This window comes from Phacochoerus africanus, chromosome 1, assembly GCF_016906955.1.
Source record: "Phacochoerus africanus isolate WHEZ1 chromosome 1, ROS_Pafr_v1, whole genome shotgun sequence".
Taxonomy (NCBI): Eukaryota; Metazoa; Chordata; class Mammalia; order Artiodactyla; family Suidae; genus Phacochoerus; species Phacochoerus africanus.
This window is the reverse complement of record NC_062544.1, coordinates 46,211,390-46,236,088: the sequence shown is the minus strand read 5'-3', so window position 1 is coordinate 46,236,088 and position 24,699 is coordinate 46,211,390. Positions and strand designations below refer to the sequence as shown.

Here is a 24,699-nt window from a genome sequence, read left to right as displayed (position 1 = left end):
GCGGCTGCGGCGGCCCAGCGCGGCAGTCGGCGCTGCAAGCCGAGCGGCGCTGAGGGTGCAACTTGCGGGCGGGGGCCCAGGAGTGAGCGCTGCCTTTGGGGCTTCTCTCCGCGCGCCAGGGCGCGGGTACCACCGCGGGACCCTCCGGCGGGCGCTGGGCTTGGGGCGCCGAGAGTCGGGGGCAGCCCGCTGGGGCACCGTGACCATGGCGCTGCGTGCCCGGGCGCTGTATGACTTCAGGTCGGAAAACCCGGGGGAGATCTCGCTGCGGGAGCATGAGGTGCTGAGCTTGTGTAGCGAGCAGGACATCGAAGGCTGGCTCGAGGGGGTCAACAGCCGCGGAGACCGCGGCCTTTTCCCAGCCTCGTACGTGCAGGTGATCCGCGCCCCTGAGCCCGGCCCGGCGGGTGACGGCGGCCCGGGCGTTCCTGCCCGCTACGCCAACGTACCACCCGGCGGCTTCGAGCCCTTGCCCGCCGCGCCGCCCGCCTCTTTCAAGCCGCCGCCGGACGCCTTCCAGCCACTACTGCAGCCGCAGCAGGCGCCGCCGCCAAGCACCTTCCAGCCGCCAGGCTCCGGCTTCCCTTACGGCGGGGGCGCCCTTCAGCCTTCGCCGCAGCAGCTTTACAGTGGCGGCTACCAGGCCAGCCAGGGCAGCGACGATGACTGGGACGACGAGTGGGACGACAGCTCCACGGTAGCTGACGAGCCGGGCGCGCTGGGCAGCTGCGCGTACCCGGACCTCGACGGCTCTTCTGGGGGCGTCGGCGCGGCGGGACGCTACAGCCTTTCCACGCGCTCCGATCTGTCTCTGGGCTCCCGCGGTGGCTCGGTGCCGCCGCAGCATCACCCGTCGGGGGCTAAGAGCTCTGCCACCGTGAGCCGAAACCTCAACCGTTTCTCCACCTTCGTCAAGTCCGGCGGGGAGGCCTTCGTGCTGGGCGAGGCGTCCGGCTTCGTGAAGGACGGGGACAAACTGTGCGTGGTGCTGGGGCCCTACGGCCCTGAGTGGCAAGAGAATCCCTACCCCTTCCAGTGCACCATCGACGACCCCACCAAACAGACCAAGTTCAAGGGCATGAAGAGCTACATCTCCTACAAGTTGGTGCCCACGCATACTCAGGTGCCTGTGCATCGGCGCTACAAGCACTTCGACTGGCTCTATGCGCGTCTGGCGGAGAAATTCCCCGTCATCTCGGTGCCCCATCTGCCCGAGAAGCAGGCCACTGGCCGCTTCGAAGAGGACTTCATCTCCAAACGCAGGAAGGGCCTGATCTGGTGGATGAACCACATGGCCAGTCACCCGGTGCTGGCGCAGTGCGACGTCTTCCAGCACTTCCTGACGTGTCCCAGCAGCACCGACGAGAAGGCCTGGAAACAGGGCAAGAGGAAGGCGGAGAAGGACGAGATGGTGGGCGCTAACTTCTTCCTGACCCTCAGCACACCCCCCGCCGCCGCCCTTGACCTGCAGGAGGTGGAGAGCAAGATCGATGGCTTCAAGTGCTTCACCAAGAAGATGGACGACAGCGCGCTGCAGCTCAACCACACAGCCAACGAGTTCGCGCGCAAGCAGGTGACGGGCTTCAAGAAGGAGTATCAGAAGGTGGGCCAGTCCTTCCGGGGCCTCAGCCAGGCCTTTGAGCTGGACCAGCAGGCCTTCTCCGTCGGCCTGAACCAGGCCATCGCCTTCACCGGAGATGCCTACGACGCCATCGGCGAGCTCTTCGCCGAGCAGCCCAGGCAGGACCTGGACCCTGTCATGGACCTGTTAGCGCTGTATCAGGGGCATCTGGCCAACTTCCCCGACATCATCCACGTTCAGAAAGGTAAAGCCTGGCTTTCAGAGTAAATGGTGTGGAATGTGTTGTTCAGGCTGAAAGGGCGACTTTGACAGAGAGACCATTGTCTGTTTCAGATTAACATCCCACAGGTGGGCAAGCGAGGAGGAATGTGGACACCTAGGCGATGCCCCAGGCATAGGATGGATTGTGGGCAGCTAACTTCCTCTTTAAAGTATTTCCAGACAGGGAGTGGGTATTCTTCAGAGGTTCTGAGAATACTTTAGATGACAGTGCTGTCAGTTTAGAGTTTGAATAGTTGGGTGATGAGCTTCTGAAATCTGTAATCTTTTGTCTAGGGTAGAATTAGAAGGGGACGCAAACCATGTTAGGCATTCATTTGAACACTGCACTGTCACTTAGCCATAGGTTTCCAGAAGCCTGGAAATAAAGGGGAAGAGTGGGTATCTTCAAATCAGGGTAAGTCCTGCTTTCACCCTCATACCTCTCAGTCCCTGCGTGGGTAGAGGAATTAGGGTCAATTCTCTGAGGTACTAGCCAGGGCAGCTTAGGAATTTCCTGCACAGGCTTCTTGCTCACAACCTTTGTAAAATTACAGGAAGTTTCAAGAAAATTAATCTCTTTAAGCTCAGTCCTTTTGAATTTGGAGTCTATTAATCAACTGAAATGAAGACTGTTACTTAGGAAAATGATGTAGGAAAGCTACGTAAAATGTATAGAATCTGAGTATTGTGTCTGAGGACAGTGTTTGTGGTGTCCCGGTGAGTTGGCTACCCAACTGTCAGAGCTTGTCTTCTTGGTAGTTGTTAGTGTCCCTAACTGTTGTTACAACACTAATGTTGCAGATTATTTCCTTATAAAATAGAGCAGTAATGTGTGTCCTTATATTTACTCACTACCTTTCATTCTGATTGAATACTTTGAGAGGGAGAGAATGGGGAGGGGTTGGAGTTAGGGATGCAGTTTTCCCTGTGAGTTTTCTATTCGGTGGTGTTGGGGGAGAGGCGGGAGTCACCTAATCTACCTTCCTGAGGTGGTGGAAAACTCCTTTGGGCCATCAGGTCTAGCCTTCAGTATTGAGATGTTCACTGCCCTTGCAGATGGGCCAGTCCCATTATAAACAACAGAATATGAATCAGAATATGTCTGACCTTTAACATTCTTCCTAATATTGAAGTAAAGTTTACCTGTCTTGATTCCCTTTCTGTTCCCTGGAACCACACAAAGAGGTCTGTCTATTCCTCATCAACATGTCAGCCTTTCAGACCTTTGGAGACAGCAGCTTCCTTCCGCTCTGCTGCATCCCTCCCCCTTCCCAGTGAGTGACAGTCTTCTGACTCACCAGAGGGGGGGTCCTTCAGACACATTGAACGTGGCATTGTCTCTGCTAAAGTGCACCACCCCCAAACATATGCAGTACTAGTTTCAGTAGTGAACAGTAACTTTCTTGGCAATATACATTTTGTAAATGCAGTATAAGATTTAATTAGCCATTTGGGCAGCCATATTGCTGTATGCCTGCATTAAACCTGCATCTTCATTCCCTATGTCGTTTTTTGCATAAATTCTTCAGAATCCTTGACATTTTGGTTGGTGCTGGTGGGACTGGCTTTTTGAGACTTTAATGCAGGACCTTACATTTAAGTTCTGTTTTGTTATGACAGTCTGGACTCTTGCTGGCTGCCTTTTTACATGTTGCTGAGAATTTATGCAAATTGTTGGAACATAATTGAAAAGGTGGAGCCAGGTACCAACTCCTGCAGCCACACAGGTGACTGGCTACAACAGGGTGGTGTCAGTTCACTCACTGGTTTTACTGTCATCAGACCACACATTCAGCCTTGTCAAGTGCTTTGCTGTTGAAATTATTTATTAGAAAAGGTGTGGTGTTTGCTTTAAGGTCTATTTGAGTTTATAGCAATAGTGTATGTAGTCTATTAAACCCTGTTTGTTTATTTTTTTAATCCTAGAACTAAAATTGTCTCCTATTGGGATTTGAAACTTCCTTCATTAAAAATCGGTTCCTTTACATTGTTTAAACAATTCAAGGGCACTAAGCATAATCTTTAGGAACTTGGGAAAGAACACCAGTTGATATTCAACATTGTTTGTTTCCGCTATAGCCTTGGTGTGTAACGAACGGGGAGCCTGTGTCCCTAGATGACATGGCTTTAGAATGTGCTGCCATTTAAAGCTATAGTGTGCAGTGCATGAGACTGAAAGCATTTGTTTACAGCCAGCATTTGTCAAGGATGCTAGTGTTGGTCCCTTTTAATACAGATGAGCTTCAGCCGGGCTAAAGCTTGTAAAACATGTTCTGGAGGTTCACATGATTGTAAAGAGCAATCATGTGAACTCAAACCTGCTCCCTCCTGCCCCCACACCCCCACCCCCAACTACACAGTTGCTATTGGAACGAATCTTATTCTGAGCACTTGGGGATTTTGTTTACAGGTTGTTTTTTCCTCCAAGGTCTCAAAGTGTAATAGTATCAAAGGCCTTGTTGTGTCTTTTGAGAGGAGAAACACAACACCAAAAAAGTGAAAACTTTAAGCAAATTTTCGTAAGTATTTTTTTTGTTGTTGTATTTGGTCCAAAGTTTATATTTCAACTTGAGAGATTTTAAAAACTCAAAATTGTTCACTTAGCACCTAAGTTTTCATTGTTTACAGTAAGAGAAAAAGTTTCACCACTTTTGCATTTTACATGTTCTTAAAGAGACCCACATTCAGTTGAGACAAAATGATGAGAAAGTGCTTTTTAATTACTAAAGCAGTTAAGAAGGGGAGTTAATTAGGTTTTATGGGGGTTTTTGTTGTTGTTGTTTTTTTTTTTTACCCTCCTTAATTTCTGGGGGAAAGGCGAGGAACATTAGGCTCCTCTGAGCCTTTTTCTTATCCAGGAGACTGCTGCCATCAGCCACTTTGCCATAGTTTCTGGACCTGTGCTGTCCCATGCTGGGTCTGTAAGCCAAATGTGACTATTTAAATTCATGTTAGTTAAAAATAAGTAAAAATTTAAATATGCAATTCCTTAGCATACTAGCTGTATTTCAGGTGCTTTATAGCAGCTACCCCATTGGCCAGCAGAAACAGGGAGCATTTCCATCCCTGCCGCAGGTTTACTGGACAGTGCTGAGCTGGACAGTTGGCCATAGATTAACTATCCATCCTGTCATAAATTTCTCCAGCAGACTGATGCTCTTTTCACCTACTTTCCAGAACGTTTTCTTTTTTCTTGGTTATCTCCCTCTCTGTGTAGGCTTAAGCAATAAAAAGTGGGAGCAGAAACAGGTCCTGCCAAATCCCCTCTGCAGAACTTCCCAAGCACTCAACCAGTGAGTAGTATTTCTGCAGTGTGTAAGATGTCCGTTAGCTTTGCAGCCTGCCTACATGTCCCATTCAGAAAACACAAATGGTTTCAGGAGGGACATCTGGTGCTGGTGAGGAACCAGCTCCAGAAAGAGGGTGGAAAACTCAAATACTCTCTCAAGTGTGATGGACTGACGTTTTTCTGACTATACTTAGTACTGAAACCATCGCTTAAACTTAATAATGGTTTTAGTATAAGTACTTCCTGCAAAAGAGAAGAGAGCCATGTGTTTCCTTTAGTGAAAAGGAAATGCTAGAATTCTGATTTTTTTTTATCAACTGATGAAGTCTTAGATAAACAGACTGATTTTGGTTAATGGAGTTGAATGCAGGGAGAAGGCAGTTGCTGTAGTAGATGAAATTTCCTGTACAGTAGATGGAATTCAAAACCTGTTTGAATTTTCTTCTTACTTTATCTTCACATGAGTCCCTTAAATTCTTTGTTCATGGGCAGCTCACTGATTGCTGACTGACCAGCCTGTATGGGTCTATCAGTGATGAGCTTTGTAACCCTGGGTCTTGATTTTCTTTTCTTGGAATGACAGCCTTTTATCCTCTCCCTCTTTATAATCCCTGCCTGCAGTATGCCTTTCTAATGCTGACCTTGGTGAGTTTGGGGTGTACACAGAATATATTTCACTGTCAGTTTCTTATTAGCATGTGCAGTTCTGTTGCTGAAGATACGGTTCATTCACATATTTAATAAAGCTTAATCTGGGTGGCAGCGAGTCATGGTGGTGTAAGAACTTTAGGCTAATCTCTTGGGAAATATTTCGAAAGGGGAAGCCCGTAAGGTCAGATGATGAGAAATGTTGGTTTCATCTTTGTTTATGGCTAGGGACTAGATAGCCAGAAGGAGTCACTTAAAGGGAAATTGTATTCCAGAGAAAAGGCATAACGTCATGTAAAATGTAGTCTGAGTGTGTGAAGCAAGAATGAAGAACTAGACAAATAAACAGGCAGTCCTGTTTTCTGTACTTGTAAATTAAACATGCAGGATCTACTTCACTGCCCTCTGTAAACGTTCCAGGTGGAGCCTCCTTTTCAACAAAAACCAGCCCCGGGACCTCAGGAATGGTACACCAGGAGTGGGCCCATCAGTCTTGTGGGGTAGAGTTTCATCATTTTGCTTTCTTTCACCACGTGGAGGGTCAGTCTTAAGTCCCTCAGACATGGATTAAAGATAGCCGGAGTTTCAGCAGGGCTCGCCGGGGGAGGCTGGGCCACCGTGAGCGGTTGCCTCTCTACTCCCCATTCTTCTGTGGCTAAAAATAACCCTGAGAGAGTGGTGCCAGAAATACAGAGAAGAGGTCTAATAAGCGGGCTGTTTACAAGCTCATCCTTATTTTGAAACCTCTGGACTAGAAACCAGACTGAGGTCATTCTTTTTTGCTTTAGCCTCTTCTTAATTGCACCCATTTCTCCTCTCCCCTACTTCCAGCCCTACCTTTTTTTTTTTTTTTTTGGTCTTTTGACCTTTTTAGGGCCACACTCGAGGCATATGGAGGTTCCCAGGCTAGGGGTCTAATAAGAGCTGTAGCTGCCAACCTATGCCACTGCCACAGCAAAGCCAGATCCAAGCCTCGTCTGCAACCTACACCGCAGCTCACAGCAACGCCGGATTCTTAACCCACTGAGGGAGGCCAGGTATTGAACCCGCAACCTCATGGTTCCTAGTCGGATTCATTTCCGCTGCGCCATGACGGGAACTCCCGCTATTTTTTAAGGAGACTTCAGTTTGAGCCTTAACCTTTGGCCCAGTCTGCATTCTCTTAGTGAAGATAGGTTACCTTGGGAGCTTTTGATATAGAGGACTGAGTTCCTTGATTAAAAACGTCAGTGTGACTGGCCACCAACAGTCTTGGTCACGATGTAGGTGGGGATGCCGCTCACATCATTGGTTTCGCAGACTTCTTTTTTGAGCCAGGAAGCCCTCCTCAGCATCACACCAGGAAGCCCAGCCTGTTAGGCTGGTCACTGCAGAACCCAGAGAAGGCAGAGACCCGCACGCCCACTTATGGTCCTCCCAGGACTCTTGGACTCAGTTGGACTTAACTCAGAAGTGTCATCCGCACAGGTTCCCATCTGGTCATCCTTGGATTTCCAAACACCGTATGGAAGCCCAACAACCCTTACAAACATGACACTTCGCTTAAACTACATTCCTTCTCTTCAGGATGAATACAAATCTGCTGTATTGTCTCTCAGAGTATTTTAAAACCAAAGTTTAGTATCAGGTTAGATTTAATTTGCCATCTATTTCTGATTATCACACAGAGATGGCACAGTAATGCTTTGCTTAGCTCTGTTTCAAGAGGCTGTGCCCAGCAGACCTGTACTGTTTGTCATCCCATACCTGTAGAGCACAGTCTCCATTCGTGCCTGTGGGAGGGGCGGGCAGGATGCTGATCCTCCTGGAGTTTTTGGACTAGTGTGAGCCAGGTTGCCGAGAGCCCCGGGGCTACACAGAGGAGATGGGGCTGGCCTGAGTCTGACCAGGAGCTCAGCCCTCGAGCCCCAGGGCAGGCTCACCGCTGTGGGCCAGCCTGGCATCTGGGCAGCCAGTGTGCATGTGAGGGGAGCTGTAGGCAAGCTATTTTTACCTCTGCAAGCCTTGATTTTCTCGGTGACAGAGTGGGAACACTTCCTCATAACATCATCCTGAAAATTAAATGTTATGGTTCTTAGCAGCTGTTCACTAAGTTGATTTTGCAAAGTAAAAAGGTACTTTTAAAATGGAAGGCACTCTCCTTTGAAAGACAATTTCAGTAATTTATCATCCCTCCTGGTGGCCTTTTACTGGCCTTTACAGAATTGCAGGCAATAGGTATAAAATCCTGAGGAGTCATCGCTATAGCAGTTGTGTTGTATTTTAATGTGAGTGTCCTGTATTATACACCAGAAGAAATGGTAACAGGAGTAAATGATGGTGTTATTGGAGTTACAGGTTTATTGTTCACATTAAGGGGTTTATGTAAATTGTTGCCTGTCAGCCCCTCCCCTTCTCCAAATTGCTTATTTGCACAAGACATTGGCATTTCTGTGCTTTAGTTTCCTTATCTGTAACTACGAGGTTCTTGATTTCCTAAGTACCATTTTGTTGGTCGACTTCTTAAACTTACATTGCACCTGCATTGAAAATAAAACATCCATAACTATACAGTGAACATTTAGATATTGTTTCAGGCTAGTTTCAGTAGTGTTCTCTCTGTTTATGTGACTATGTAACCTGGGAGCATGAAAATCCTTTATCCGTTGGTGTGAAAGAAAATTTATGCACATTTGGTTCATATCAGCAAACATGGACGAGGTGCTGCCAGTGTGAGTGTGATGCCTACCTGGCCTCCTGTGGCCCAGAGCTCCCAGGTGTGTGGAACAGGCTGAGGAATAGTGAGGAGGCCAGGTAATTGGAGCTAAGAGGGTCTATGTAGGAGATGAGGTCCCAGAATTTTCGATTTATAGGGCTTCATAGGTCATTGTCGTGATTTGGAGTAAAAGCCTGAGTATAGAAGGGAGCCATTGCAGGGTTTTGAGCAAAGGAATGATGTACTAATGGACCTTTTAACAGACTGACCTGCTCCATTTGCTGTTTTGAGAACAGGATGGGGAGGGGGAAGGGAATCAAAGGTAGGCGAAAGGAGTCAGCTGTCGGAGTTCATGTTGTGGCTCAGCAGAAATGAATCCGACTAGGAATCATGAGGTTGCAGGTTCAATCCCTGGCCTCACTCGGTTAAGGATCTGGCATTGTTGCCATGAGCTGTGGTGTAGGTCTCAGACACGGCTTGGATCTGGAGTGGCTGTGGCTGTGGCATAGGCCAGCAGCTGTAGCTCCCATTAGACCCTGGCTTGGGAACCTCCATATGCTGCAAGTGTGGCCCTAAAAAGAAAAAAAAAAATTAAAAAAAAAAAAGACAGCTATCTAATAGTCCAGGTGAGAGGTGATGGAGACAGGGAGGAGGAGTCCCACTCTAGATATATTTTAAAGCTAGAATTAGCAGGTTTTCCTAAGGGATCAGATGTGAGTCATCAAGAGTGACTGGTTTTTGGCCTCACCAACAGTACGAGTGGACTTTCCATCAGCTGAGACGAGGAAGGCTATGAGTGGCACAGAGGTGGGGATGGCTGGTCAGGACCAAATGTAATCCTCTGAGATTGACGGGCTCCTGCGTTCTGTTCCACCTCTGCTCAACCCAACACATGCACAGGCTAGCCTCAGGTGGAGTATCCCTCTCGGGGTCCAGGCCTTTTCCAAGTTGTCATGGTAGAGAACATGCTAACTGGTGTGCTTGGTTAGTGTGTGGGGGATCACGTTCTTGTGTTGCTCTAGTGTGACGTTCCAGTTTTGTACATGCATAGTTAAGTGTTTAATGAATACTTGTTGAGTAAATGAAGTAGGCACTCAGTAAGTACTTCTTGGTTGATTTTGAAATAGACTTCTTACAGAATGTTTTTGTTTGTTTAGTTATATGATGAAGGATAACAGGGTTTAAAGGCATACAGGAAATAAAGATAGGATCTTGGTTACATTTTATGGGTGAAGTTATGAACATGTGAGTGATTTAAAAGTCTTAGACTGGGTGTTCCCTTATGGTGCAGTGGGTTAAGGATCTGGTCTTGTCACTGCAGTGGTTTGAGTTGCTGCTGTGGTGTGAGTTTGATCTCTGGCCTAGAAACTTCCATATGCTGCAGACGCAGCCAATAAAAAAAGTCTTAAACTAAGTGTCTACAAAATGACTGTCCAAAATTCATCAGGGGCAGGGGGGAGGAAGTTTGAACATGCTTTATTTTATGTGCCAGAAAAATACTCTGTACCTAATGATTTCACTTTATATTGATTCTCCCTGTTTAAACTTGTGTGTAATATGCTTCTTTCCTCTTTGGTAAGCTTTCATGATAATACTTTTACTGGGGTCCCTTTTGCTTCATTCAAAGTGTGTGATCGAGAGAGTGTGTGTTCACCTTGTTGAATGACTTGGATACACAAAGCACTGAGCGTGGGTGATGGGCAGGAGTTACCTGCCCTCAGGGAAGGTGCAGTTCCATAAAGGAGGGAGGATGTGCTCAGAGAACTGAAGTAGGAGGTAGAGCTAACTTAATGCCTGGGTAATAAAGGTGGGAGTCCAGAGGATGAGGAGTCATTGTCACTTGTGTTAGAGGCTTGGGTAGTGTTAGATGGTCATATTTTGACTTTTGGAGGGACATGGATGGAAAGTGCATGGTTGACCTTAGGGGTGATTTAGGGTTGGTTTGATAAGCATATAAAAGCTGATACACTGCATGCCAAGGGTATAGGTCAGTGAGGGAGACTGACAGGTGAGTTGGCTGACACTATTCAGCGTGACACATACAGTCACAGGCATGTGCCATGGTGTGAAGTAGGACAGAGGAGGCGTAATTAACTGTGGGGAGTGAATGGGAGGATTCAGGGCTGGCTTCTCTCAGTGTCAGTCTAAGAAGAGTTTTGAAAAGCAGTTGGAAGTTTGCCTGGTAGGCAGAGCTGGGAAAGGCATTCAGGCAGAAGGAACCCTGTGGACAAAAATCAGGACTAAATCCTGGCTTCCTCTCATGATCAGCCTTGGAGTAGTTGCAGCTGTACATTGGGCCCCACCCTGGATCTGTTTAATTTGAATATCAGGGATGTGCGGCCTAGACATTGATGTTCCTAAGAAAGCTCCTCATGTGATTTTGATGTGCTACAGGAGGTGATGGAGGGAGCGCCATGGAAGATCAGACAGCGGTATCGATGTGGTCAGCCCTGTACTTTAGTTGGACAGGTCAGAGTGACAGGTGTGAAGGGTGGCTTGGGGTGGGACAGGATGGGAAGTTCCTGCGATGATTCAGGCAAAACATTTGGTGACATCAAAAACAGAGGCAATGCCCATCGGGGTGAGGAGGAGGAGGCAGAAGGGTTTGTTTGCCAGCAGGAGTAGGGGCAGGAGAAAGAGAGGAGTATAAAGTGACCTGCAGCCTGGATCCTGTGGAGCTACCAGGGGAGACGGTTGGAGATGGAGCCAAGGTTTGCAAACTACAGCCTGTGGGCCAGACCCAACTAGGTACTTTTGTTGACAGCACTTAAACTAAGGATGGTTTTTAATGGTTATATAAGTCTCAGTGTTTCCTTGACTTGCAAAGCATCAAATATTTACTGACCCTTAAAGAAATAGTTTACTGACCCTTGACTTGGAGGTCAAGCAAGTCAGGGAGTTGGCATATGTGTAGTAATGGTTGTTGCTACCGTACTCATTGTGTGAGCAGTAGTATTCTGAGCAATGGTGTACACTGTGTCTATACCACAGAAGTGGGCGTGACAGTAAAGTGGTTGTGAGTCTGGACTACAACCATGTGGGCAAAGTTCCTGTCAGCAGCTCATCTCAGCCTGTTTCCTTGTGTGTAACGTGGCATAACTATTTTGTGTGACAGATATTTTTAAGCATTAATTAGTAGCTATTGTAGCTGTAACAAATTACTACAAAACGGGTGGTTGCAACAAGTAGAAATCTATTCTCTCACAGTTCTGGAGTCTAGAAGTCCGAAATGATGGCTCTAGGGAGGATCCTTCCAGCTTCTGCTGGTTGCCGCAGTCCTTGCTGTTCTTGGCCTGTAGACCCATCACTCTAGCCTCTTTTTTGTCTTGTTCTGTAGGCAGTCAACAGCCACTAAAGGTTTGAAACTGAAGAGTGACATCTGAATCGTAACAAAAGTAGCAGACATACCTTGAGGGCTTCCTGTGTGCCAGGCATGATGCTTCACATTTCATATGCATTATAGCCATTTAAACCTCATGGCAGATTTTGAGGTAAATTCTCTCCTCCCCACTTTACAGACAGGAGGTGAGCCATGTAAACTTAACTCTGAGCTCACCTGGGTGCAGCCTGGTCCCCAAGAACCTGCTCCTGTTGACTGAGTACAGACATGCAAAGGCTGTTGGTAGACCAGGCTCAAGAGTGGCTTTGGGGCAACAAAATACTGGCATTTTTAGCAACGAGGATGGACCTAGAAATTATCATGCTGAGTAAATTCATGAGACAATGAGACATCATCATCAAATGCTTTTACTGACATGTGGAATCTGAAAAAAGGACACAATGAACTTCTTTGCAGAACAGATACTGACTCACAGACTTTGAAAAACTTATAGTTTCCAAAGAAGACAGTTTGGGGGGTGGGGGGATGCACTGGGGTTGTGGGATGGAAATTCTATAAAAATTGGATTGTGATGATCATCGTACAACTATAAATGTAATGAATTCATTGAGTAATAAAACAAAACAAAACAAAAACAAAAAAAACCCAAAATAATCCTTATTTATTTTTAACCTAGGTGACATGTCAGCTATATTAAATCTTCCACAATGACTGTGACTTTATTAAAATTTTTTACATTTCTGGCAAAAAAAAAAAAAGTGGCTTTGGGAAGAGCAGATGAACTGGAGATACCTGCCAAGGAGAGTGGTAGGACTGGGCGAGGGGTGGCACTCTTAAGGAGTCTAGAGTTACTGTTGAAGTTTTAATTTTTGGGTGACAGATGGTGATGCCAGGAATAGAAATAGGCAGGTTGAAGAAAAGAAGAATTAGAGGGAAAAAGAAAAGGGCTGAAGCAGGTCCTATTTTCTGGGACTTTTATTATATTTAGTTATATTGACATTTGTGACTTTCATACAAGCCACCTATTGTGTGCAGTGAGATATCTTTATTTACTAACAAATGTCAGTATGGATAATCTGTAAGCTTTCATGTCTATAAGATTTGTATTTCATGTCTGTTTTAAAGTGACATAGGTGCTGGAGTTCTTGTCGTGGCTCAGCAGTAACGAACGCAACTAGTATCCATGAGGACATGGGTCTATCCCTGGCCTTGATCAGTGGCTTAAGGATCTGGCATTGCTGTGAGCTGTGGTGCAGTCGCAGACACGGCTCAGATCTGTCATTGTTGTGGCTGTGGCGTAGGTCGGCATCTACAGCTCTGATTCGGGAGCTGGAAACTAACATATGCCTCAAATGCGGCCCTAAAAAGACAAAATAAAGTGACATACTTCTAGGTGCTTTGTTTTAGCTTTAGGGTTTTTTTTTTTTTTTTAATGACTAGTTCAGGAAGTCCATATGCGGCCAGATTAGACTCATAGCCATGGAAACCTGGTCCCTGCCAGTGTGAGGAAGCAGGAAAACCCCAGGGTCAAGAGTGTTCTTAAGTTTAAAAGAGCTCATTTAGGAATCGTGTCCAAAGCTTAGTGATCATACCGTGATGAAGTGCCAGTTGTAATGGCCACAGTGGACCGCACTAAGGAGAGCAATTAGAGCTGGGCTGCTCACCACTTAGTTCCACTATAGCTTAAGTTGCAGTTTGTAACACCTGTGTTTACAATTACTGTGCTAAAGTTAACTAGGGAGTCCCCTGGTGTTGCAGTGGATTAAGGATCTGGTGTTGTCATTGCCATGGCTCAGATCACTGCTGTGGCACAGTTTCCAGTCATCCCTAATCTGGGAACTTCCATGTGCTCTGGGTATAGCCAAAAAAAAAAGTTAAAAGCTAAACATCATTAGGGAAAGAAGTTTCCCTTGTGGCTCAGCAGTAACAAACCCCACTTGTATCTATGAGGACTGGCCTCGATCAGAAGGTTAAGGGCCGAGCATTGCCGTGAGCTGTGGTGTAGGTTGAAGATGCAGCTTGGATCCTGAGTTTCTATGGCTGTGGCCTGCAGCTGTGGCTCTGATTTGACCTCTAGCCTGGAAACTTCCATATGTTGCTGGTGCAGCCCTAAAGAGAAAAAAAAAAAAAAAAAGGATACATTCTTTTCTTTTTCTATTCTCATATTTTAAAGTCTTTATCTCTGTTTGCCTGGCCACAGGCAAATCAACATTTTTACCATTGTATCTAGACTCTTCTGAAATGGAAATGTTATTTTTACAGAATTCTCTTAAATCTATCACCCTGTATCTTTATCACATATTTGATATTCAGTGTAAGTTGAAACACAAGAATCTTATTATATAAAACATTTCCTAGGAGTTCTCATCGTGGCTCAGTGGTTAACGAATCCGACTAGGAACATGAGCTTGCAGGTTCGATCCCTGGCCTTGCTCAGTGGGTTAAGGACCTGGCGTTGCCATGAGCTGTGGTGTAGGTTGCAGACACGGCTCGGATCCCATGTTGCTGTGGCTCTGGCGTAGGCCAGCGGCTACAGCTCTGATTCGACCCCTAGTCTAGGAACCTCCACATGCCACGGGAGCGGCCCAAGACAATGGCAAAAAGACGAAAAAAAAAAAAATTCCTAGCAATGAACAGCCTATTTTACCAAGTGAGCCACAAGAGAGATAACCATATGATTTCCCTCTTCATTTTTGGAACAAGGCGAGCCATATGAATGTATGTGCATAGTGAGTGAAAGTAATCAAATGTTTTGAGATATGATACACTCAAGCAAATGTTGGATGTCATTCTGCCCTTACACTTTTGTGATTGCTGAACGAAGCTATAAGGACGCTTTTACCTAGAACAAACTACTACTTACTGTACCTTCAGAACCAAATCAAGCTGAGAGGCCTGAATTCTTTGATTAAATTTTCATCATGGAGCAACCATGTTTTGTTGTGGTGGTTTGCAATTTGTTATCCTTGTCCCGACCTTTTAAAAATTCTGAAAATTTCTTTCAGAAATTCTCTTTGTGAATTCAAAGTGAGTTGTAGATTAATTATATCTGAATTTTGATAGTTCTTGGCTCCAGGGACATTAAATCCCATCACCAAGTTGCTTTTCACTGACTTGATCCAGTAGTACTATTTGCATCCTCCAGAGTTTTATGAATGTGGTCCAAATCTGGAGTCCACTTGCTATGACTTGATGCAGGAATAGAATTTTGAGGGCCCTCAACCATGGGTTGCTTATTCCTGGGATGAGGCTCCTGGAGGACTCAGTGTGGTATGCCGTGTGCTAGAAATGGTCTGTGGGCCTTTGAGATCTCAGGGATTAGACAACCACAGTCAGGCAGGTACAGGGGCCTGTGTGGGTTGGGAAGGTGGGCAGACCCAGGTTCATGTGCAGCTGACACCTTTAGAAAAGTTCTTTACCTTGCCTAAGCTTCCTGTCTACCTCTAAAAATGAGAATGATCATGGCTTTTCTTTTGAGGTTAAAGAGAAGAAAACAGAAACATGCCAGGTACAGACCACAACTTTGCATAGAGCAGGTACTCACGTGGGACTGTTCTGCCAGGATGGACGGCCACCCTGGCTCTGTTATGTGGAGACTGGCCTTTGTTTTTTGAGACAAAAAAAAAATAATCAAAAAGTAAATGTTAAAGCAGAGAGGAGGAAGAGGAGGAATGAACAAGTGGGTGGGTAGAGATCAAATCCAGGAAGGAAAGGGGAGGGGAAGGAGTTAATGGGGAGTTAGCAGGACTTGAGAGGGTGTGGGTACCAGCGATGAGAGGATAAGAGCAAAATAGGCCACGTTGACCAAATTAGCATTTTCTTTCAACATTTTACATGGACAAGGGAATGAAGAAAAACAGGTCTAGTTCAGTCTTGGGCAGCTTCTACGCAGCTCTCCCTGTGCCCTTTGGCCTGTCTCCTGATCTCACATTGGGGCTTTGGTTTGGGGGGCAGGGTCCTGGGAAGACAGAAAATCTAATGTTTTTGGTACATTCATGATTTCAAAATTAAGTAAAGTGCTTGCTTTTTTTTTTTTTTTTTTTTTTTAAGGGAGAAAATGTAGCCTTTGGATCCCTGTTGCTTAGTGACTGGGTCTTTTGTATAATTGGTCTGAGGAGGGATAAAGCATACTGAGAGTAAGAGATTTGGTTGAGGAAAAGGAGGCAAAGTTCAGGTGCAGATACTGTTGAATTGGGAGCGTCTGGGGCAGCCAGCAAGTCCTGGGTTGGGGTGGGGGAACTTAAGAGGTGAAGGAGAGGGCCTTAATGAGAGAAACTGAAAGGAGGCTGGACAGCTGGACAACTTCTTCAGCTGAGTTTAGGGCCCTTCCTGGTTAAAAAGCCTGAGGCACTGCAGTGGGTGAGAGGGTTTTGTTTTTTTCCCCAAACTTGTCTTGTTTTGCTGGGTCAGAAGTTGCCAGAAAAGTGATCTCTCTGCAAATCAGAAGGAAATGATAGAGCAGAGTTTAGTGTGATTGCATTTGTTAGCGTGCTTTAAGTTCAGCTTGCAGTGGGTTCTTAACCTGCACTGATTGACTAGATGACACCAGAGATTCACTGCTCTCATTTTAGAAAAACCAAAAAGGCACTGAAATGCTTCTTACACAGTTTTACTGATGGACATAATTTAATGGCATACTGGGTAAATAATGTGATGCTTTTTAAAATGGTGCTGACTTCCTGGATTATAATTAATCTATAAAATGACTTTGAGTTTGAGCCCTTTAAGTTTATAATATTAATGAACTTTGTCCTATAATTGAATTCCTTATGCTCCATTATTTTGTGCTCATCATTGAATGTGTGGGTGGCTTATGAACCAGGGTGGTGCTCTCTCCAGCCTGAGCATGCTCTAAAACTGTGCAAGGTGCCTCACATTGGTAAGATACTACAAAATGGTAGGAGAGGTATGGGAGTAAATTTGGGACAAGAGTTCTGCTGGGTTTGGTTATGGGGAAGAAAGCAAAATGTCTTTCTTTGAGCCTGGGAAGTTTAAAATGAACCCTGTTAGGAATTTTACATGTACAGAATCAGCTAAGAATGCCAAAGGAGTTCTCTTGTGGTGCAATTGGTTAAGAATCCGGTGTTGTCACTGCTGTGGCATGGGTTAGAGCTCTGGCCCAGGAACTTCCACATGCCTCAGGCAAAAAAGAAAAAAAAAGAGAGAAAGAAGGAAGGAAAAGAAAGCCAAAGAAGTCCAGGAGTTTTAATAGCAGATCCAAGGCAAGGTTGAAATACTGGTTTAGTTTTCCTTGTACTTCTCCAAACGTGGAAAGGAAAGGACCCTTTTGAACAGAGTGGAGCAGAGGCCCTTCCTGGAATGTTACATGGAAAATAGCAGGTAGGAAAGGTGGATTCTTTTGCCAGGAGTTTGCTCCAGAACTTCAGACAAATCAGTTAGTCTCTTGTTAGAGAGATTGAGAGAACAGTACCAAAAACTCTTCTAAGATCCTTATAGGGCTTTGAGGAAAAAAGAAGAAAAAAATCTGGGATCCAACCCTGCCCTTCTCTCTGGGTAATTAGCCCTCCTAGCTTCCCTTGCCTGGAGGGAGTAATGACAAAGTAAGTCCTCAGGGTTCCTGCTCCACCCTATGGAATAAGGGCTTAGGGTGATCAGCTCCTGAAGGAACTTTCCTATGGAGAAATTCTAATAATTTGCCCAGCTGATTTAATAAGTACTTGCTTCCATTTTCTTTTCATAATAAAATCTTACTCTGTTCACATATTATTCCATATAATGTCTGTATGTCAGCCTAAGAAACAGTGTCATAGTACATAAGTACATAAATTTGTTCCCATTCTAAAATGTGTTTGTTTCCCACTGTTCCTTTGCATTTTTAATTTTCTTTCATTTTATGTGTTGTCCTGGAGTTCCCGTTGTGGCGCAATGGAAACGAATCCGACCAGGAGCCATGAGGTTGTGGGTTCGATCCCTGGCCTTGCTCAGTAGGTTAAGGATCCAGCATTGCCATGAGCTGTGGTGTAGATGGCAGACTCGGCTTGGATCTGGTGTTGCTGTGGCTGTGATGTAGGCGGGCAGCTGTAGTTCCAATTCGACTGCTAGCCTGGGAACCTCCATATACGGTGGGTTCAGCCCTAAAAGGCAAAAAATAAAATAAATGTGTTGCCCTACCCATGAGTATTATGGAGTCTTTTGTTTCATGCAACAGCAACCCCTTTTCACTTTAGGCTGCATTATATAATTTCGTTCCCTTATTCTTTGATGTTCCTATTCTGTTTTGAAAGCAAGGTAGCTTTCAAATGTGATGTTAACTAAAGGAGAGGCCTGGCAGGGCAAGATTCCTCCTAAATTAGCCACTTAAGAAGTATGGGTTTTAGAAACTTTTGCCTGTCTTTATATTGATCGAATGATAAAAATGTGTGTTCATTTTGTCCTTTAGATTCTGGCAATGTTTTTAGCTTTTATTTACACTCCTCTTGGGTTTGGTAAGAAAATGCCTTACAGCTGAGAGAATACTTAAGCTGTGCTGTAATGCTTTGTTGTAACTCTGTAGCTGGTTACATTGTACCTCTGCAGTTGCTTCTTAAGCTACAAATTAATTTTTTAAGAGATCCTAAAAGTAGCTAATCTGTAGTGATCTAACTGCCCCAAAAGTTTTCTCTCTTCAGCTCACTCCATAGAAGCCAAACCTGACTGCAAATGTGGCTATCTCTGCCTTTCTTGTGATCTTTAATATTTTAAGCATGAAAATATGTGAAGGGTAGGCATGTGTAGAGATAATTCCCAGTTTGAGAATAGGCAGATCAATTGTAAGAACACGCCATTTATGACAAAACTCAAGTCTTAGTTCTAATAGGAAAACTATTTTACTTACGTCTAACTGATGTTTGTAATATCATTTTTATTGGAAAAATATGTTCCCCCTCTGATACTTTTTAAGAACCCAGAGTTTACAAGTGCGGTGGGTAGAAGTAGAGGGACGCTTCAGGGAAACTCCAGCAGTAGGGTTTTTTTGGTTTTTGTTTTTATTTTTTAAATGACAGCACCTGTAAATGTGGAAGTTTCCAGGCTAGGGGTCAAATTGGAGCTGCATCTGTGGGCCTATGCCACAGCCACAGCAACACTGGATCCAAGCTGCATCTGCAATGTATGCCGAAGCTTTCTGCAATGCCAAATCCTTAACCCAGCGAGTGAGGCCAGGGACTGAACCCTCAGCCCCACAGACACTATGCTGGGTACATAGCCCGCTGAGCCACAATGGGAACTCCCAGACAGTAGTTCCGTTTGTCAGTCCCCAAGTGCTCAAACACCCTTGCTGTTTGTTTAAGGATGCCACTCCCCACCTCAGCCTTTTAGTGTGTTTACTCCCAGGCAGTAAACCAGTTAATTAACTTCCATAATTAGCTTATTGAATGACTTTATCTTTCTCATAAGAAACAAAACACTAAATCCTTAGTGTTTGTTAAAATGTATAGGAAAAACTTTCCAAGGGTTTTGAGATGAATATTTTAAAAGAAAGTAGTTTTCTTAAAAGAATGATGTTTTTTAAACTTCGAATAATACTTTACTAAAGCTAACTTATTTTGGGGAGGCCTGGGGTTGAAGGTCTTTGAGGATGTCATCCTGAACTTTAACAGCCAAGTGCCTTTGGGGAAGAATTGGGCTGCTATCTCTTTAACTCAGGCTCTTAGGATTTTTCAAAAAGTATATTGCTTAGAGAAAAAAAAGTATTTCTGTCAGCCTGTTTTATTGTTAACCATCTTTCTTCTTTAACCATCTTTCTTCTTAAGCTGGATCTGGGAGAAAATCAGTTTAGCTACATTTTAGTTAAAAGAGGTTGTTGTTGTTTTGAAATTTGCTCTAAATTCATGGGTACAGTTTTGTGGAGACAATCCTTTTTTTTACACTGTTTAACCTTTAAGGGTTTCTTTTATTTATTTATTTATTTACTTACTTACTTATTTATTTATGGCTGTACCAGCAGCATATGGAGGTCAGGCTAGGGGTCTAATCGGAGCTATAGCTGCCCGCTTATACCACGGCTCACAGCAACACCGGACCCTTAACCCACTGAGCAAGGCTGGGGATGGAACCTGTGTCCTTATGGATACTAATCAGATTCGTTTCTTCTGAGCCACGACGGGAACTCCTATTTATTATTTATTTATGTATTGCTTTTTAGGGCCACACCTGCAGCATATGGAAGTTCCCAGGCTAGGGGTTGAATTGGAGCTACAGCTGCACCACAGCCACAGCAATGGCTTAACCTGGCCTGAGCAAGGCCAGGGATCGAACCCACATCCTCATGGATCCTGGTTGGGTTTGTTACCGCTGCACCACATGGGAATTCCTCAGGGTTTCTTTTAATACTGGGTTTATTTTATATTATTTTGTGGATTTGAAGAAATTTAGAAATATGGCTTTTTTTCCCCCTGTATATTTCACCATTAGCTAAAAGTGAACATTTCCAGAACAAAGTTGCTCAGCTTCCTCGCCACCTTCTAGACTGGTACCTTTGTCGTCTTAGCATCACCATGTCCTCAGACTGCCAAGCCAGGTGCCCTAGACCTTTCTCATCTTTCATCATGGTTCAGTAGAATGAGTTCTACTTCACAGGGCCCTTATGCTCCAGGTATGGGTCTCCTGATAGAATGTGGAGTACGAACCAGGTATTCATGCAGTATTCCCCCCTTTATAGATGACTCTCTTAATATCTGTGTATGTAATCACGTTACACCTTTTCTCTTAAGAATGTTAAAACTCCAGAGTTTCTTAGTTTGCCTTTTTATCGACAGTTCCTTGCAGTTTATTATCTCATATATAGTGTCTCTGCTTGGAAGAAACGAAACATACTATAGCTACTTGGTAGTGGCAAAAGCTAGTTTTGATAAGCGAAATTGCAGTAATGGGGGTGTTTGCAGAAACTTTACCGGAGTTCCTCTTTTTTAATAAGGAATTATAGTGACCCCTTTAAATTACAAAGGACTTTAAAATAGTTTAGGCAAGTATTTATAAAGCCCAACATTCTGTTTACTTTGTAGCTATAACCAATGGGATACATATATGCATATATATTTTTTTTAATTAATTTCGTCTTTTTTTTTTTTTTTTAAACTATAGGAGCTCTTACCAAAGTAAAGGAGAGTAGGCGACACGTGGAAGAAGGGAAGATGGAGGTCCAAAAGGCTGATGGCATTCAGGATCGCTGTAACACTATTTCTTTTGCCACTTTGGCTGAAATTCACCACTTCCATCAAATTCGAGTAAGAGACTTTAAATCACAGATGCAGCATTTCTTACAACAACAAATAATATTTTTCCAAAAAGTGACGCAGAAGTTGGAAGAGGCCCTTCACAAATATGATAGCGTTTAATGATTGGACATTGGATTGTGGGCTTTTTTCAGTTCAAGGATACATTTCTACAGCAGAATAAAAACTGCTATCCAAGAGCTATTGCCAACTATCAGCAGTGGTACAAGGATGGTTTTGTGTTGAACTGAAACTCGGCTGAATATATAATTATGTAGGAAAGAAACAGTTAATATGGTTATATAATAGAAACAGTACCACACATTGTAACTAAATTATACTGTGTATGCCTACACTACCATTGTAACTTTTGGAATAATGATTATACTATTTGCCTTATTGCTTTTTGAAGTATGGGTATTTTAGTGCATACTTTGTAGACCTCAAAATCCCATGAAGGGTCTCAAAGAAGCTGGCTGGATAAAAGCCTGCTGTGGATGCCTTTTTACTCTCATAGATTGGGATTACCTAAATTCAACCTATTCTCTGTTTACAAACTCCAACTAGAGCAGCTATGCGACTTTGTGCCTTTAGACTCTTGGTTTTTCATTTCTCCCCCCCGCCCACCACCCCTTTTTTAAAGTAACCACAACTTTTCTGATCGCAAGAGTGAAAGGTCAGGGCACTCAATGACAAAATGCCTGGAGCCTCCTACTGGCGCTGGGGGTGGGGTGGGTGAGATGATTAGCTGTCATCAGTTTGCCCAGGAGTTTTGTTTCCTGAGACCTGCTGGCCAGCACAGCAGAGGGAGATTCATGCTCATCTTTGGATATGGTGTCTGTTAGGGAAGAAAATGGTGCCACTCTGTTCCCTTAGATGCTACAGTAGCATAGCCTCTTCACTCAAGTGTCCTGGAACCTTGGTGTGGAGATTAAATCCAACATGTCTTATAACCCAGAGAAGGAGTCTAATCAGTCGGGGACATGAGCACAGAATCAGTGACAACACACACTTGGTTGTAGTTCTTAGGAGGGTTTTCTTTTTTTCTTTTTTTTTTTTAGCTTGAAGATTTTCTTTTAATATTCAGTGTTTTTTTTTTTTTTTTTTAATGGATCTACACTGTTAACTGATTGAGACTCCACTGTGATTCACTCGTTTACTTAATCAAAAACTTTTCAGGGATGTCTGTAAAATTCAGTGTTATACGTGATGAAAAGTAGTGTTGGTAGATCTAAAGAGGGACCAGAAATAATTTCTACTATTCCAAATGCTGGCGGAAAAAAAGTAATTATGAGTTGGTTTTGGTTTTTTATTTTTATTTGTTTTGTATTAATAAGCCCCCAGGACCTTTAACCTTAAAAATTATCTTAAGTATATTCTTTTATTATTATAAGGGAAATACAAATAGCTGATAAATACCAAAAAGATTCAAAAGCAGCTTAATTCAAAAAGCACAAAGAGATTCTGGTTTGAAACACCAAAATCTCAATGTTTTTATAGTTGCTGAGCTCAGTAATGTGATTCTTGAGTTTACAGGTTTAAAAACTGTCACTGAAAGGTTAAAATTAGCTCCTGTTTTTAATGAAGTCAAACTTAATGCTGCCTCAGAAATCCCTGGGTATTAAAATGGTAACATAGAAGTAAAGAGGTGAGTTTGAAATGTTGGTGAGTCACATTGATTAAAGAAAAGGGTCATTTGCTGATAGTCATACAAAGAGAAAGTTATTGAAATGATTACTCAACAGCACATTTACTCTAAAAAGTAATCTCACGTGGGTTGGATTTTTAAGATCAGAGTATCATAATTTTGATCAAAATTTTATACCGTAGGTAATTTAGAGCCAGATTTAACATCGTGTGGCTTTGTCTCTACTACCGACACATGGAACTGTAACTAAATATACTGTTCTCTAAAAAGTAATTTTGTCCTGTTGGTTACAAAATACAGTTCTATAAACAAAACCCATATATATATATGTTAATTTTATTGCAGAAGTTTGAAGATTATAATTAATAGCATTTAATTTAAGTTTGAGTCTATATTGGACAAATAAGCACTGTGCTTTTCAAATGATTTGGAAATCAGTTTTATTTGCCTCCTTTTTGACAGTGGTTTGATTTTTTGGTTGTTGTTGTTTAAGCAAAATCACTTAACTTGTGCAATGGTAGCATGGAAATTATCTGAGGTGTCTTTTGTATGATCGTGCTTTGGCCAGGGTGGACATAGTTTAAATTATAAAGCTAAGGATTAAAGAAGAAGGAAGTTTAAGTTCATGCTGCCTGTTTAGAAGAGAACTTTAATTCTTCGTTCCTATATAACATTATAATGCCACTGATTCATAAGGGGTTTAAATTAATTCTGTGGGGTAGGACACCCGAATTATTAGTGTTCATTTTCATCTAAGATCTTTATATCTCTAACGTTCTTGGTCCTATTGAAACATTTCAGTATACAAAAATACTGCAATGTTAATACCCAAGAGAAAAGCCATCATAATGTGTATGCTGGTCATTATGATCAGTATGGTACAATTTTTTAAAATAAACTATCATGCCCTTCATGCCATTATTTGTCTTTATTTCTGTAATTTATAATTTGGATTTATGATGTATTTAGAACAAGAGGGAGTGCATTTGAGCCTGGCTTTGCTATTTTAATTAGAGACAGGGTCGTTTATGTGCTATAACTATAATGCAGCAGGACTGGTTCTGCAGCCATACTTTGGAGCCCCATTTCTCTTCTAGGCTATTGTATCTGAAGGTACAGTTTAAACCTAGAATAAAGGAACACATTTGAAAGTGAAATGGGAAAGTCAGTACGTGGCTCGAATGGCTGTAATTGGGATTTTCCTTGGTTGGGCTGCACTGATACAGTTGTCTTACATTTATTCATAAAAATACAGCAGATTCTGAAATGCCAATTTTTATTTGTGTTGAGTTTTGCTGCTGTTCTCATTACTAAGGGCTTGAAAAATGTTTTAGTCTTGCAAGTCAAACGTGAAGTTTCTGTATCAACTTTCAAATGTCATTCTTTACTAAGTTCATTTTTTTCTATTCATTTACTAAACCATTTTTTTCATATATGCCTTTCTTTCCTCAGAATCAAATACCACGTCTGATACTTTTAAATCTGTAAGCACATTATCCAATTTTCTCTTTTCCAGCCTTATCTTTGGTTAACAGAATAAGTAAAACAGGGTATTATTTATTTTTAGACTAAAAATGTTGAATATTGTTTTATTTCTTTCAAAATGTTATGGTTAGTGCAGATCAACCATGTTTATCTTTTAAAAAATAAACAAAGGTTGCTTTATTTCTCAGCTTCAATGGAATATTATAATTTTTTTCCTCTAGTAGTTAAGAAGGCTTTTATTTAATGTGAAAGACTTAAACAAAAGAGTGTGTTCACTGTCTTAAGCATCCATCGACAGCTGCCATATAAGTTGTTCACAAATTCTGTAGTAAGTTTGATTAATTTAAAACCATAAGCCATTTGGGTAGTTCCACTGAGTATCTGCCTATGTTAGTAACTTCAGCAAATATTAAGCATATAGCAGTCAATTGTGAGTGAGGTATTTTGAAATATTACCTACTGTGAGTCCAGTACCTGACACATAGTAAAGTACTTCACACACTGATTCTGCTAGGAACTGTCACTGTTGGTTGCCAGAA

The 24,699-nt window shown here is 43.2% G+C and overlaps 1 protein-coding gene across 2 annotated transcripts; it reads left to right on the top strand.

The window, feature by feature from the left end:
• On the top strand, positions 1-23,588 carry SNX18 (sorting nexin 18). 2 transcript variants are annotated; one of them, XM_047762100.1, is made up of 2 exons: positions 1-1,826; positions 11,813-12,252. In XM_047762100.1, the coding sequence occupies exons 1-2, from the start codon at positions 206-208 to the stop codon at positions 11,836-11,838; spliced, it is 1,647 nt and encodes a 548-aa protein (XP_047618056.1). In that variant the 5' UTR covers positions 1-205; the 3' UTR covers positions 11,839-12,252. The 2 variants fall into 2 exon arrangements, with proteins under 2 accessions (XP_047618056.1, XP_047617971.1); XM_047762015.1 differs by lacking the exon at positions 11,813-12,252 and adding an exon at positions 20,897-23,588 and having other exon boundaries at positions 2-1,826.
• Positions 23,589-24,699: the final 1,111 nt, after the last annotated feature.

Excerpts from the sequence above, each read along its gene's own strand:
- SNX18 (XM_047762015.1), top strand. The coding sequence starts at position 206 with ATGGCGCTGCGTGCCCGGGCGCTGTATGACTTCAGGTCGGAAAACCCG. Across the intron at positions 1,827-20,896 it reads CATCATCCACGTTCAGAAAG|GAGCTCTTACCAAAGTAAAG; the intron begins GTAAAGCCTGGC and ends TTTAAACTATAG.